The following is a 15,771-nucleotide window of genomic DNA, read 5'->3' as shown; positions in this document are numbered from 1 at the left end:
TCCTCTTGAGATAGTTGCATTTCACTGGCCCACTTTGAACTCGCGGATCCACTTTGCTTTTCCGTATGTATGATGCAGTCGTGAATCAAATGCTCCTCTTAATGCCAGCCGTGTTGCATGAAACCCGCTCAGACGCAACCAGTTGCTGGTGCGCGGCGCGGAGAACGCTCTAGGGCATTCTGCGATGCCGACGCGACTCCCCATCAGGCAAGTTTGTTGAGTGCCGCCGTCAACAAACTTGGCCCATCTTCTTTCTAGCATAATGCGTCTGTCCAGGAATTCTGTGGGCTGATTTTTCCTCGTGCTGCCCTGCGTCGCACATAATCAGAGAATTTAAGAGTAAAATTATTTTAGTGGCTTCGTATTTGTACAACACCTGCATTTGTAGCGGCATTGGCATCGGCGTAAAAAAAACTATATCTTCCGCAGCAAAGGACACTTCCATATGGTAATCCCCAACATTCGGCATGTGACAATGCATGTGGAATACATGAAGAACAAGACATACATATAATACATACAAGAACAATACATGACAACACAAATGGAAACACGCATGTGAAAGTGCCTGACGCCTCCACTTTTGCCGCACGCTTGGCTCAGGGCGCAATAATCGATATGCGTGCGTGCGTGATAAAGTGCGAGGACATTACGAAGACAGCGTTTGGCACGGCGCCAAAGTTCATCAATTGTTTTCGCCATCAGGACTGGTCGTCACAGGCTGACGACACCGGACGCCGCGCGCACAGACCACGCGCTGACAACACCCACCTTGGACAGAAGGGCTGAGTTGTTCTTTTCTGCAACGGCACTAGCCGTCTCCCGCTCGCTCTGCGTGCACCACGCTGCGCAGCCTCATCGTCGCCCACACGTTGATCTGCTGCTCGTAGTTGGCCGTTGGCCGTTCGGCAACGTCCGTCACCGGCACCCCGACGCTACCCCGACGCCTCGCGCCGCTGGGAGCGTGGGGTCTCCGCCGCGGCCGCCGGTCGCCTGGGGCACGGCGGGCGCCGACCGCGCTCGGTCGCCTCGGGCGCTGCCGCCGGGCGTGTGTCCCGGCCCGCGGCAGCCGCCACCGACCGGGCGGCTCCCACCGCGCGCGCCGCACGACAGCCGAGCCACGCAGCCCGTCAATATTGCTGAAATAGGTGTGTTTACGTTGCTGGTGCCCAAGTATTGACGCGGAGAGTGGCCGCGGGGCCCCATTAACTGCAAGAGATTCGTGGATCCTCCTCGGCTCGTGCCGGCGTCGCTCGCGTATCGGCCTCCTGTACGGGATTATACACCGGAGCACGGGCCTCTGGCCGCTGTACGGGATTATACACCGGCGCACGGGCCTCTGGCTGCGACTGGCGCCGACTGTCGAGAACCATGCCCCCGCGACGGGCTGTGACGGTCGCGGCGGGACTTTGTCGCGGTGTTAGAGAGTGCGTGTGGGTGAGGGCCTGCGGTGGGTTCCCCGAGGCTGGTGCAACTGTCCTGCTGTCGTGCCCAGGCATCATTTTGAAGGATGTAAGGAAAAGCACACAATTTGCCGTCGTATTACTGGACATAAGCTGAAGCATATTCCAAGGCACAGAAGCATTTTAATCATCAGGAAGTGCAAACATGTAATGACGGAGCTATTGCCGTGTGTGCTTCTTTATGTAAGTGAACGTGTTCGTGCATATGCAGACCCTTTTCTGTCAAGGTATGCCAACCGAGCACAGGGAGCTTGCTATCGCAATGCGACTGCATTGCATCACTTGCAAGTTATGAAAATATTTTTTCCGTCATTTTCCCGGTCCGCGAAGTCTCTTACACATGTTTACTTGAGTTTTCGTCCTCGGTCGACATTGCAGACAACTTGTATGCCTGCAGACTACACCGCAACTGAGTCAGCAACGGTTTAATTCGACGACATTTACTTCATTCACAAGGAATCACTTTTTTTACTGAAATTATTTAATCAAATCGCTTGCTCCTCGCAAAATTGGCGCAATCGATCCCACGCAGCAAGCATATTTTCTGCATGCAGCATACGACCTGGATAGATAGGTGGCGCAATATCGAAGACCAAAGGATGACCAGCAAGGGGAGAGGGCGAGCTAAGCTGCCTTTGGCAGATGTGGCCCTCGAGTGTGTTCCAGGCATTGCCGTGTATTTCTTATTACGATCTTATCTGCACAGTCTATCAAATATACCGGGTAAATCTATCAGTGTGGTTGGACGCGGTCTCGTCCAAAAAAAAAAAACGCAGCTAGAGATAGCTTGGTTTCCTAAAAGCCGAGCAGACTACCAACTTTGTTCGTTGTCGTAGGTAAAATGCCACCAAGCTCGCTCTTACTTGCATTGGCTTATAAGACCTCTATGTTAAGCTGCGTGTTAGAACCACATCTTCTGCACCGTAAGGTATAAAACAACTACAATGCATTTGTAGTACCGACTGTCTGAAAATGCATTGAGGCCAGCCATAGTTTTCGTCACGTACGGAGGAGAGGGTTTTTAATGGAGCGCACTTAAACGGAACAGCGGTTTCTGGCGGCGCAGCATTCTAGTCAGGTGTGGCTGCAAACCATGTTGAGGTATTTCTAACAAACATATTTTAACAGCGTGACCAGGCGAAGCGGTTCTCACTCAGCGCAAACAGCGCGTAAATGGCGGGGAGTAAGTTGCAAAGTGTCAAAAATTGGTACAATAGTTCATGAATGACTCGATTGTAATTGCCATGACAATCTACCAGCCATCCCAACCAACTCGACCAATTCAAGGTGCATGGCAAATGGATGAAGACATGAGTAGACGTCGATGAGGCATAAAGCTTTTTTGGCAGCGTTTGTCAACGCATGCCAGTTTCTTGACACCGCTGAAACGCTGGAGCGGTCCACTCTACGACAGTTAGCTGGCGTCCATTACGCTGCACGAGGTAAGAACACGTTACATCGGTTACTTATATGACACGATTTTCATTTGCCATGCGTATAAGATCCCCTCATGCCAGTTCTGTAGGCATTTTAGGTTACACTTCTACATCACATGCTTAAAAAGAATGATGTCGCTTCAGCTTTACTCAACACCCGCACCCGCACCAACAAATTCACTATACATCTTTTGAACCATCAATTTTTTTATAGCGTAAAATATGGCTAAACTTCAATGCTGTGAGTGGTCGTAACGCTCTGATATAATTGCGCGCGGTGTTTATACGATGGATATCGTGACACTTGGAAGCTGTGAAAGCCAAGAATAAGAAACGGGACAGGTTGAGATGGTGACGGCAACACGAAGGCTGCTGTGTGTTCAAGAGAAGCTGTGTGTTTCCAAAATGAGTTCGAACGACGGTAAATGTACCGAGGCGACATGCAGAGTTTAACCTGACCCGACTTCTGCAATTAACCGGAAGTAACCATAAGGTATAGAACAATTATGCTGCTAAGCAAATGGAAAACGTTGAAAAGAAAAAGGACAGTTGTGCTAACAGTAGTCATTAAAGCGAACTGAAATTACTAGGATTTATCTATGGACGACACAGCCCGGTTTCTAAACGATTTGATACAAGCTCTGAGAAGGAGAAAAACGTCCATCCTTCCGCGTTCAGATGTTAAAGACGTCTCCACTGCGAACAAGTCGGCTTTCACAATAATGGTCCATGTTACTTCAACTCACTCAATCGCAATTTCAATGGCCTCGGTTCCGAGGATCGAACCACAGCCGTCCCGCACGCACACGCAACCCGGTCCACATCCCGACAGGTAATGTATTTTCAAACCTGGCGCGCATCCAACGTTGCCTCGGGCGTCAGTGTTACCAAAGAAAAGTGGCAGCATTCACCACGGAGACTACCCAAATCCCCTGCGCGGTGAACAACTGCTCAAAACAGCGCAGCTTTTACAACATACTCCCCACTCGAAATTACTCTAATTTCGAAAACCCTACGACATTATACAAACGAAACAAAACAGTGGCAATACAACGGAATATTTATGCTTATCTAATTACATCGTGCAGAGTCAGGAATCTCGACAACAACGCATCACACACTAGAGGAACCACACGACCCTTCACATCCTCCGCGCTTCACTCCGGTGATGCCTCCAAGCGGTACAGCTTACTAAGTGGGCGTCGAGTGCGCCTGCCACGCAATAATATCACAGCTGCCCGAGGGTGTCCGTCGGGACCTCGCAGCAGTGAAACGACACGCGCCAACGGCCACCGACCTCGTGGCCCCTCGCCATGGACTAGCACCACCTCATTCGGGCAGGGCAGACGGCAGGGTCGCCCCCCCGGGGAGCTGCTCCAACTCCGTAGCGCCTGTAGATACTCAGACCTCCAGCGCTTGATCAGGTGGTCACACACCCTCTTCCGATGCCTCCAGGCTCTATAGACCGGGGTTTCACTTAGCGTCGGACAGACAACACCATCTATGGTGGTAACACCAAAGAGCAGATGTGCAGGTGTGAGCAAATTTTCACCATCTCCCTGGGTGAGAGGCCTGAGGTTGAGGTAAAAGCCGAGCTCATACAAAGTAGCAGACAGCTCATCATAGCTCAGATGAGACTGATGCAAGGTTACTCGCAAAGCTGTCTTGGTGACACCAACTAATCGTTCCCAAAATCCTCCCCACCATGAGGCAGCCTCGGGGATGAAACGCCAGAGCACAGACGGCGGAAGATGGCCCAGTAAGGCGTGAAATGTGCGAGCGTTGTCGCTGAAGATTATGGTAGGAGTGCCACGCAGAGCGAAGAACCGCCTCAGAGCAATGATCAGATCATTGACAGCCTGAGAATGGACCAGTTCAAGGTGGATGGCGCGTGATGTTGCACAGGTGATGAGCAAAACCCACACCTTCTTTGACGCACCGTCCACGTACAGCGGTCCGAAGTAGTCCACGCCTACTTTGGTAAATGGACGGCACGGCTCAGTCCTGAAACTTGGCAGGGCACCCTCTGGGGACCGATACGGTAGTCCTCTATACCGACGACATGGGCGACAGGTTTCGACGACCCGTCGGACAGTCCGTCTACGTACCAGGTACTCGGCTGAGAGAAGAGACAGCGTGACACGCGTGCTTTGATGGAAGCATCGTCTATGCGCGTCGTCCACAACCAGAGTGGTGATGTGTGCCAGGTCTGGTAGGATTGTCAGCGGACGCTCGCCTGTGCGCAGTGTTGTTATCAGGATGCCGTCGTTGTTAAGCTGGGGTCGGAGTCGGGCGAGTTGCGAACCCGCGGGCAGCAGCTCCCGAGAACGCACCGCATCGATCTCGCCTGGGTACGCTCGGTTCTGCGCATCTCTGATCCAGAACCGCAGACCTTCCCTTTTCTCCTCTTGCGTCAGTGGTCCTGACAATCGCTCAGACTTCGGTCTGCGGCTGTTGGCGATGAATCGGTGCACCCACGCTACTTTGTCTGCCGCCTGGGCAAGGGTAGAGCATGCCGTCACATCGAACAGGTGACACTCCCCACGATGTGTGGACTGCATTACAGTGCAGACAGGTCTCTTCAGTTCCAACTCTACCTCCGGAGTGGGACTGAGACGATCAGGGGTAAGTGACCGGGGTAAAGGAACACCAGATGTCGAGCCTCCCTCGCCGAAGGAATGCGGGGCCTCCCCACCACAGGTCACATTTCTCCAGCGTGCAGAGTGACATACCCCTAGTGCCCAGGTCAGCTCCTCTGACATGTTGCCATTGTTCAAGACAGAACAGTTGCAGAATGGAGGTCACCCTGTTCTGCACAAATACCTTCAGCGTCTTCTTGCTCTGTAGCCAGTACAGCACGTCCATGGAATCTGTCCAATAGATGATGTGTGGCTCCTTCAGGTGGAGAGTCTGCTTGACAAAATCCATGAGTCGACAGCCGAGCACAGCTGCCATCAGCTCGAGCCTAGGTATGGTAAGGGCGGGGTCGATAGGAGCCAGTCGGACCTTTGCCATCAGAAGATGTGATTTGCTTCCCTCTACAACGTATACGGCACAGCAACACGCTCTCCTCGATGCATCGCAGAACACGTGGAATGCTGGATCACCCGTGGAGCTCAGAGCAGCGCGAGGAAATCTCACGAATCGGTTCGCCGTGTCGCGACACCATATTCTCACTTCCTCCTGAAGTACCTGTGGAAGACTGGCGTCCCACTCGGCTGCCTTTGTCTCCTTCCAAGTTCTCTGAAATAAAACTCTGCCGACGACGAGCCATGGTGATAACACGCCTAAAGGGTCGAACGGCTTCGACACCGCCGCTAACAGCTGCCGTTTGGTGGCTGGGCAGTCCATGATGGGCACGCAGACTGCGAGGCTGTCTGTGCTGGTACTCCACAGCAATCCTAGCACTTGTGCATCGGGTGAACTGTCACCAGAGGTTCGCAGCTTGTGGAGGTTCATGCCTGCTTCTGAGAAGATGTCTGCCGTCTTCTTCACGTTCTGATCAGCCTCTGCTCTGGTGGCGAAGGTGGTACAGACATCATCCATGTACAGGCCAGCTTCCAACTTTTCACAAAGCTCTGGTTCTGAGGCGCGGTATTTCGCCAGGTGAGTGGAGATCGTCTGTAACAGCATGTATGGAGAGCACGACAACCCGAATGGCACACGTTTAAACCTGAAACATTGGTTAGCCCAGATGAACTGTATATACTTTCGATCCTCTTCGATGACAGACACCTGGTGGAAAGCGGACTTTATGTCTGCTTGGGTGGCTACACCGTCTCGACGAAAGTTCAGCACCACAGCAGGTAGGCGTCGCAGCAGATTAACACCAGGGTCTAGGTACTCATTCAGACTCTTGCCTGAAGCATCCTTGGCAGATCCATCATACACGACTCTCAACTTGCCGTTTCGCCATATCCCTCTGTAGGGTAGATAAAAGCCACCCGTACCTTCTTTTGAAGAGGTCTCGATGACGGAGCTCTGCAGCAAACTGTCGATGTGAGAGCCATATTCCGAATGTTGAGCTGGATCTAGTCTGCTTTCCATGCGCCTGGTGCGGATAGACGTAGCATGCTGGTTACTGACAGGGCGCTCATCGGAAGTCCACAACAGGCCCATCTCGTACCGGTGGTCCTCCTCGTTCCATGTCGGCTTAGAGCTTGAGGTCTCCTTCAACACCGGGTCAGTGAGCCCGACTGAGTCCAAGGTCCACATCTGTTCGACATTCCCCATCTGGCGACAGCATCGGTAGGCATAGCGGACAGGCTGTGGGTTGACGGTACCGCCCTCTTGTCCGTGAATGACGTAGCCAAACACGGTCTCTATGGCCCGGAGATTCGTCGCCAGCGAGATCTGGTTCCACAGCAAGACACTGTAGAGTTGGTCCGCTCCAATCAGCACATCCACAGGACCACCCGCGAAGTCGTCCGCCAGCAGCAGGCGCGGTTCAAAGAGCACTGAAGGTGGCCGAGCGGGGGTGGGTTGAGAGCACAGACGGTCAGTCTTCCAAAATTCGAACTCATGAGGGTCTCCGCCATGACGACTCTTGAGTAGCATTTGCACTTTCTGGTACTCACGTGGCTCCTCACCTCTTTCTTGAAATCCCATGCAGGCAAACGTCCCCGTCCCAACCACGGCTAGCCCGAGCAGTTTCGCCACCGATGATCTGACGTAAGACGCATCAGACCCACCATCCAGCAGGACCCTCAGCATACAGGATCCTCTTGGTCTAGTCGCCTCCACCAGAGCCGTTTGCACAAAACAAGGGTTATCACATGCGGTCACATTATTGCATTGTCTAAAGCCAGAGGCGAAGTTTGGTTGACTGCCAGGTGGGCTGACTAGCTGTTCTGGCCGAGCGGGGTCTGCGCATAAAGCAGGCGAAGCATGCTGCAGGGGCTCAGCACGTGCATCAGCGGAGGCAGCAAAAGCAGCATAGGGGGGCTCAACTCCAGCAGGTACAGCATAAGCAAGTGCTGCCTGGTGAGATGCAGCTGCAGAGCGACCACCAATGTCTGGTGGTGGTTGCTGCCATGACGCCGCAGGGCTGTGATGCAGGCTGGAATGATGGGGTCCTCCGCATGCGGGACAATTCATGCTGTTGCATGCCCGGACATGGTGGGGGCCAAGACATTTAAAGCACAACCCAGCTCTCTTCACATTCTCCCATCTCTCCCGCACAGCTTGCCTCTTATACACGTTGCACGCTAAGAGTCCATGTTTCCTGGCATGGCAGGCAGCGCAAGTCCAGTTTTCACGCAGTCTGGCACTACGTTCTAGCTGGATGCTCTGGCTAGCAGACAGGCATCCTTCTTGGTGCGACAGAAGGCCACTTACGGTTGTCGGACCAACTGGTCTGGTTTGGTAACATGCTGTCCCAGATGACTTCTGCCCAGCCCTGGATGCTTGCTCATGAACAGCCATCTCTTTTTGCAGGAAGCCGAGAAAGTCGTCCATGCTGCTTCCCGTCTCCAGTCTTAGCCACTGACATCTCCAGGTCTCTGGAATCTTATCTAGGATCATGGGAATTAGCAGCTGTTCGAACATGTCCGAGGTTACACTCACACATTCCAGTCCTCGGACTGCAGCAGTGAGACCATCAACTAACGCACGTAGTGACATAAGATCCCTATCATTTGACACTGGTGAGATATCCATCAGCCTCTTCATCAGGGCCTCTCTCCTCCGGTCCTCCTGGCAATATCTCTCAGTGAGTATCTTGATGGCAAGGTTGTAACCTGCCTTGCTCACTGGTATACCTTCAATTGCTTTCAGTGCGCCACCACAAAGCACGCCTCTCAAATAAACGAACTTTTCTACACTTGAGTAACTCTTGTTTGTGTGAACAGACACCTCATAAAGCCCCCAAAACTCTGGCCACTTCATGAAGTCCCCATCAAACTTGGGCAGCATAATGTCAAGCTTCACTTTCCCACCCTGAGATTCCTTTGACTGTTCCAGGCGAGCCAATACCCGCTTGCTCTTAAATATTGCGGCAAACAACTCATCGAGGTGACAAGAATCCTCTCTTCCCACATCCTCATCATGTGCACTCAGCTGCTGTTGCATATCCTTCAACTCAGCCTCATGTCGCTCTGCCTGGGCTACTGCAAGAGCAAAATCGTCAACATCACAATCATCTTCCAGGTGGATAAACTCTTTCAGCTTATTGATGAGCTTCGTAGCCTTACCTCTGGCTGAAGTTCTCAGTTTCTTCAAAGATTCGATGTGTTTTGTATCCTCTTCATGCATCTTCAGTCTTGAATTGGTAGGAAATCCACAACGAAGCACCAAAACTTATCGTTATGTTCGACTTCAACGCAATGAGAGCAATGATGGGCAGCTCTCGCATCCGGCCCGGAGGACTATGTTACTTCAACTCACCCAATCGCAATTTCAATGGCCTCGGTTCCGAGGACCGAACCACAGCCGTCCCGCACGCACACGCAACCCGGTCCACATCCCGACAGGTAATGTATTTTCAAACCTGGCGCGCATCCAACGTTGCCTCGGGCGTCAGTGTTACCAAAGAAAAGTGGCAGCATTCACCACGGAGACTACCCAAATCCCCTGCGCGGTGAACAACTGCTCAAAACAGCGCAGCTTTTACAACAGTCCAGAAGAAAGTAAATTTTCCAGAAGTAACAACGGAATGACTAAATCTTCTTCACGTAAGTTTGTGCTCGAGAATATTCCACAATCGGCGTGAGTACATGTATCTGAAAAAAATGTGTCGGAGCATTCCTGTTCGCTAGGGAACGTTTTCAGCACGTATATCTTGCACATTTTCATATAATATAAGCTGAAGTTATCTTCCAGAATGACGACATCACGGACGTTTGGATCGGCAACGTCGAGTTTACAGTTTCGTTTATGCGGATGATATTCAAAGCGCTGCAGTGTAATATACTGAATCAACAAGGTGCCATTTCTGAACAGGTGCTTGTGAATGATGATAGAAAGAACACTTCTGGAGCAAACTACGCTAACTACAATTGTTTATGAATAGCTAAAAACGAGATCTGTGACTTTCAGGAAAAAAGTTTTAGCCAAGCTCTTCCCCTGTTAAAATATGACCGGATTTTGGCCTCCCTTCTAAAATCGTAGTCTGTATTATTAAAGCCCTGAGTTGAATTCACTATACAATGGACGGAAAAGCACACAGACGACTCAGGCTTAGCAACGTGCTTTCCACTTCTCGGCTTAGATTCGCCGACTTTTTATCCCGGTTTTGCACTTCTGAGTCACCAGAATGATATTAGGTCTCTATGAACACGGGGGCTGTCTCCACTACGCAGTGCTGTGAATGGAAAAAGCAAGTTCATGACGAGAGAAAGTGTAAAACCAACTGAGAAGTGGAAATTTGGGAAGAAACATAGCCAATCTAATAGCTGGAATTGAAATAAAGTTTTAACATTTCACCTTGCATGTGGACAGCACTTGCAGGTTGATAGGTTGTTCATTGACTCAATTAGTTATTGGTCAACTATGCATTGCACATAGGTTTTCCTAGCGAGAGTTATCATGCATGTAAAATCATGGTATGAGCAGACCACTCAGCTCCTGCCTGACATGGGTATTGTTACTGGTCCTGCCATACGAAGGTAGCTGTCAGGCCAGGTCATGATGTTAAGAACCCCTTAAGTATCGGGCGCACTAGTCGCTATGCCAGGACCATAGGCATCTTCCTGAACTAGTACAAAACTGCGAGACAAACAATCTCAACTTTTCATCAGCCACTTCCTCGACACGGCGCAGCACCAAAAAGTAGCCCTAGTCTCGAGCGGTACGCGCGGGCCGGCGCCGCGCGCGCCCCAGTCAGTGCAGCGGACGCCGTTTGGCGCCAGGGGAGTGGCAAACTTATGGCTGGAAGTGACGCGGCCGATGGGAGCAGCGGTCATTGTGAGGCTACTTTAGTTCAAAGTTATTATTTCATTAACCCCCAGCTCGACATTTTACAGCAGTCGAATATATTTACTCAGGGAAGTTGAGTGGGAACTGTTGGCTTTGTTTTCTATTAGCATCAACAATTCCGAAGGAATTTGCCGGTTTAGCTAACCAGCCATTTACTCATTGCTACATAACAGACGTGTATTTTACTCACATGTTTCACATAATAACATAACTCTTTATGAGATGAGTAGTTAAACAAACGTTTCAACACTATCTTTGCAAAAAGCGCACTAGCACTGGTTGCAATCCTCAAAATCAGGGACAGTGCCATGAAGCCGATAAAACGGGCTCAACCGTCCCTGGAACATTTGGTCACGATGCAAATCAATAAAACGTTTCATCTCGCTCATTATCAATAACAAGGTGCAAACACAAGGGACACGAGAAATACGTGCTGACACCGTGGTTGTTTCACGACATAGTATTCCTCTCGCTCTCGACATTTTTGGGGCCCCGACATTCCTCGGGCAACAAGCTGCATCAGCACCCATAAACAATACCATGCGCTTGATCTGCTGCCTCTGTCCCGTACAGCCTTTCGCTGAGCATCTTGAATTATCCAGATATTTTTTTCACTTGGCAGCATGTGACATCCAGAGGAGGTGATGCTCCCTATGTTTGCAGTCTATTATCATTTATGGAGAAGATTTGGTTATTTTTTTCTAGGTTTCTAGGTATTTGACCAGGTTGCAGTCCTAGGGCAGCGCATTATTCCAGAGTGTATTTTCGGAGAGCCTGGACAGCACTAATTGCACAGACAGTTTGTCAAACTCTGCTGATGCGTATGCTTTCTACAGTCTCATTGTGGAGTACACATGGTTCGAGAGCATGCTGCCAGACTTTGTCATTAGCCCCGCTCACAGCGCACAACTTGTTTAAGCTACCGAGGTGACCTTTGGTGGGTGGCTTATTTGGTCTACTTTTTAACTCTTACTGAATTTTTCATATCATCGAATTAAAAGGTTACATCAAAAGAGCTTTCCGGTAAAGCGGAACAACCTATAGCTCTTTGCCAAAAACTATCACTAATTTACCTTCCATTAGTCCAAGCCCTAATTCATCGTATGAAGCTTTATGTTATGTAACAATTACAATAGAAATGCAACAAAATATTACGTTGTTCACATCAAATAATATGGTATCTGCGCTCACTGTTGGTCTTTTTACCTCTCGGGCTATTAAGCATAAATATGTCATATCTAAACCAGCTGTTGTCTAGTTTGGAGTGCGTGTGTGCACTTCTTCCCAACAAGTTCTGGGGTGGGGAAATGGGGTCGGTGTTTCAGAGTATGGGGCATTTACTAACATGACAGTAAAACAGCTTTAAAATTTAAATACTTGATGTGATGTCATAAGAAAAGGGAAGTGGGAAACCACCCAACGTCGTGGATATGACATTACCCTTGTGGAAGCTATCAAGTAATAGATCAAGTAAAACTGCAGTACCTGCTTCAAATACCCACCATGCTACATTCGGGGATTTTCGACTAAAAGACATCTCAAAATATTTACAAAGTGCAAAGGGGCAGCAAATGAGATCAGACTTGTACAAAAACACTGATATATTTAGCTGTACAGCAAAGGTTTAAGCACGCAGCATTCGCTTAAACGAAATCCTGTAAATCAGCAACTTGGAAAATGCGTGGTCATCTGAGCAAGCAACATCATTTCACGCTTTTTTGTCCAGTTGCTTAGGAGTTCCGAAATATTGAGACTGGAAATCGCTTACTTACCCGTTTGAGTTCAAGGTAGGATGCAGTGTGCGCGTGCCCTCTCGAAGTATTTTGGGCTAGACGCTTCCCCCAAAGGGGGCAGCCAGAGAGTCACAGGACCAGGTCCCATTACGCCTGCACTTAACGAAAGCTAATGAACGCATCGGCTTCTGCCCAACAGGGAGCCGATCACTGGCTGTTTCCGTATCTTTTCATCGACATCATTTATCGAATTTCTGAAAAAATTTACGCCAAAACTAACCCTAGATGGCCAGCTGTTGGCGCCCTGACTCCGTTCGTAGTTTGACTGCAGAGATTTGGTGCACGCAGCTTTAACTAACCGAGTGAAAAGGGGAGCCTTTCGATTAACGAGAAGCCAGCTGGAGCTTTAACGAAGGGTGATATTGGACACGAATTGTTAATAGGAGCTAGTGCGACAATGTACTTTATTACCACCTTCCCTACCCATCGCTGTCACTGCACTCGTCGTTGATAAGCTTCCCGAATGGCCATATGATTCAGATCTTTACATAAGGATAAACGAATAACCGCGGTTATAATTCACCCACGACAAAATAAAAATATGGTCACATTTCTCCTTTTTATTTGCATCTCTGGCTGCCGCATAGTTGCTTATCTGGCACGTGTGCCATGCGGAAAAATCACACGGCAATGTTGAAAATCTGGGTTTTTATTCAAGACGGTCATGGGTCGCTCATCACACACCTGGCACAAACAGCTACGAAAAGGATGGTATTGTTCACATGCCTGGGTCCAGGCAGGAAAATCCACCTGATGCGTGCGAGACAACCGCAAAACATGTCTGAAGCACTGCGTGTGAATAGCTGCTCGATTAAAGCGAGAAAATGGCAATGGCACCCACAGTTTTTTTTAGAGCAATCCAGATAACTGCCTGGCAGTCCAGGCAGCACGTGATCCGAATCGTTACATTGTTCCGTGCTACAAGCAGCCCTCGAAGGCCGGGCGGATGGGTGGCGGTCTGTGGTGAACGCTGGACGGGTGGTCAAATATCGCGACATACAAACGGAGAGCCACAGATCGCACACCGATCCTTGTATTCTTGCTCTCGGTGCTGGCGGTTTCTGTGTACTGTGCCTCTGGCGCCGAGCGGCTACGCCAGTCGGGCGCCGGGTTCCGGGTGCAGCAGCCAACGGAGCACAGCCTGTCGCCGCTCCGACTCGGTGTCCAACCGGCTTAGCCGCGCCGTCACTATATCACACAAAGTAGCAACACAGTCTGGCCAGCGCCGCGCGGCGTGCTGAGCAGCTGTGTCCTCGTCGGGGAGCAGCTGGCTCTGGGGCACCCGGTCCACGTGCGGACATGTCAGATTCAGACTCAGCCATCAGCACACGCGCTTAGATGGCACTAGCGGCCCAGACAGCAGACAGGTAGGTGTTGTCACTGGCAAGCTACTGGGTCTGAAAGCGCGGGCCCACCGACTGTGGAGCAGCCAGGCGGAGGCTTTGTCTTCGGCCGCATTCCGGACGACCAGGCCAACGGCTTAATGACGCAGTTTTAATCCCGGCCCTCCAGGCGCTCGTACACGTCCATTAACAGCCCTTGGCCAGGCAGTCTAGACACTGCCATCAAAATGACCTGCAGCTATGCATGGCTGCACCGCTTCGGTCTTGCCAGCATTCCCGGTCGTCTGTACCGCCGTGTCAGCGACGGACGCAGGACATACACGATGGGCGCCGGACTTGAGACTGGCGACAAAATTCCCGCGTTAAGACGGGACATGGTCCAAAACCTACACGCACAAGGCATGGCCGCAACTGCACCAGTGTTAGGCTATGGGGGAGGGGGGAGGGGGGGGGGGCTGATCTCCAGCCAGCCACAGGTCTCCCGACGGGCCAGACCTGATGTGACGGACCGACACTCACCTCGTTGGCGGCCGTTTCCAGGCGCTGGGCGGCGTTGATGGCAGTGGTGACAGTGACTCCTGACAGCTCAGGTCGCAGCTGCAGCAGTGTGGCTTTCAGCAGTGCCAGAACTGTACCTGTTGCGGGTGGGAGTGAGGGCCGGGTGCAGAAGCACGGCCACCCTCAGTGCGAGCATTGCGCCGAGACCGTCGCTGCGCGCCGGCGGCAGGCACGCCTCCAGGAGGATCCGGTCGGCGGCCAACACTGCCGTGCCAGATCGCCCCGCAGGCCATCATCGCGTCGTCGCGACGCAGGGCCAGCAGGTCGCACTTGTGAGGCTGACTTCAGGTGAAAGCTCTTCAGCAGCTGCGTGCGGGCATTCTTGATGTCGCCAAAATGACACGGGGCGAGAGCCGCGAGCGTGCGTGACTGCTTTGAGTCGTCGGTGAGAGCCAGTTCAGTACTGCCCTGTACAGCCAGCACCAGGCCGCAATGTGAGCGGCAACTGGCCTCCGACAGCCGCCGCAGTCGGCGATCGCCTCCGGAAAGCAGTTTGCCGCGCTCGGCGCAGGTGGGCGTCGAGCGCGGCGTGTCGAAGGCCCTGCCGCTCGACCAGCGGGCTAGCCACATTCCAGGCGGTCGTGTCGGTGGCGCAGCGGCCGTGTAACAAAGTCAGTGCGTCGCTTCCCACTGCAAATGCCTGCACGCACCCGATGTCGATGTACTGCGCATGGCGCAGCTCCGGCAGGGACCCAGCCCAGCAGTCGGCCTCCACGTCCCGTCGGTTCACTATCGGGGCCATCAGCAAGCAGCGTCACCTTCAGCGTGTGCTCACCGGGCCACCGGTAGAGGCCGCTGAGCACGAGTTGGTGCGGCTCAGTGACCCCGAGCAGCCGGTCGCCGCCGTCACCATCTCTCACACACAGCGCAATACCGTCCGTCTGAACTCGGCGCCAACACCGAGTGGCGGCCGGTCACGACCGATTCAGATAATTCTGTGGTGGGCGAGAGCGCGGGAGCCGACGCCGACCGCGCGCTGCCCGAGCTCCGTCACGGAGGGGCGCTGAATGTGTCGGCTAGATGGCCAAGAGGGCACCTCCTCGGCGCGCTACTTACGATGACTTCGACTGATGCGGGGGCTCCGCAGCACACCCATTCTGCAGATGATCGCGGAAGGCCGCAGTGCAAGTGTCACCCTCGGTCGATCGGTACCATACTGCCGCGACTCGTCATCTGTTTGTGACCGGTACTCTCCTTGCCGCTGCTTTGGAGCACGACCACTACGAACGCGGTCGCGGGACGCAGCAGAAGCAGTGCTCTCATC

General features: G+C 52.0%; 1 protein-coding gene across 1 annotated transcript; it reads right to left on the bottom strand.

Moving 5' to 3' along the window:
* Positions 1-5,800: 5,800 nt before the first annotated feature.
* On the bottom strand, positions 5,801-7,582 carry LOC119099160 (uncharacterized). Its single transcript, XM_037222266.1, has 2 exons — positions 6,850-7,582; positions 5,801-6,520 (listed from the first exon to the last, which is right to left on the bottom strand). The coding sequence occupies exons 1-2, from the start codon at positions 7,505-7,507 to the stop codon at positions 6,468-6,470; spliced, it is 711 nt and encodes a 236-aa protein (XP_037078161.1). The 5' UTR covers positions 7,508-7,582; the 3' UTR covers positions 5,801-6,467.
* Positions 7,583-15,771: the final 8,189 nt, after the last annotated feature.

The sequence above is a fragment of the Pollicipes pollicipes genome, unplaced genomic scaffold, assembly GCF_011947565.3.
Source record: "Pollicipes pollicipes isolate AB1234 unplaced genomic scaffold, Ppol_2.1 Scaffold_4740;HRSCAF=5597_pilon_pilon_pilon, whole genome shotgun sequence".
Lineage (NCBI taxonomy): Eukaryota > Metazoa > Arthropoda > Thecostraca > Pollicipedomorpha > Pollicipedidae > Pollicipes > Pollicipes pollicipes.
This window is presented reverse-complemented; position numbering and strand designations above follow the sequence as displayed.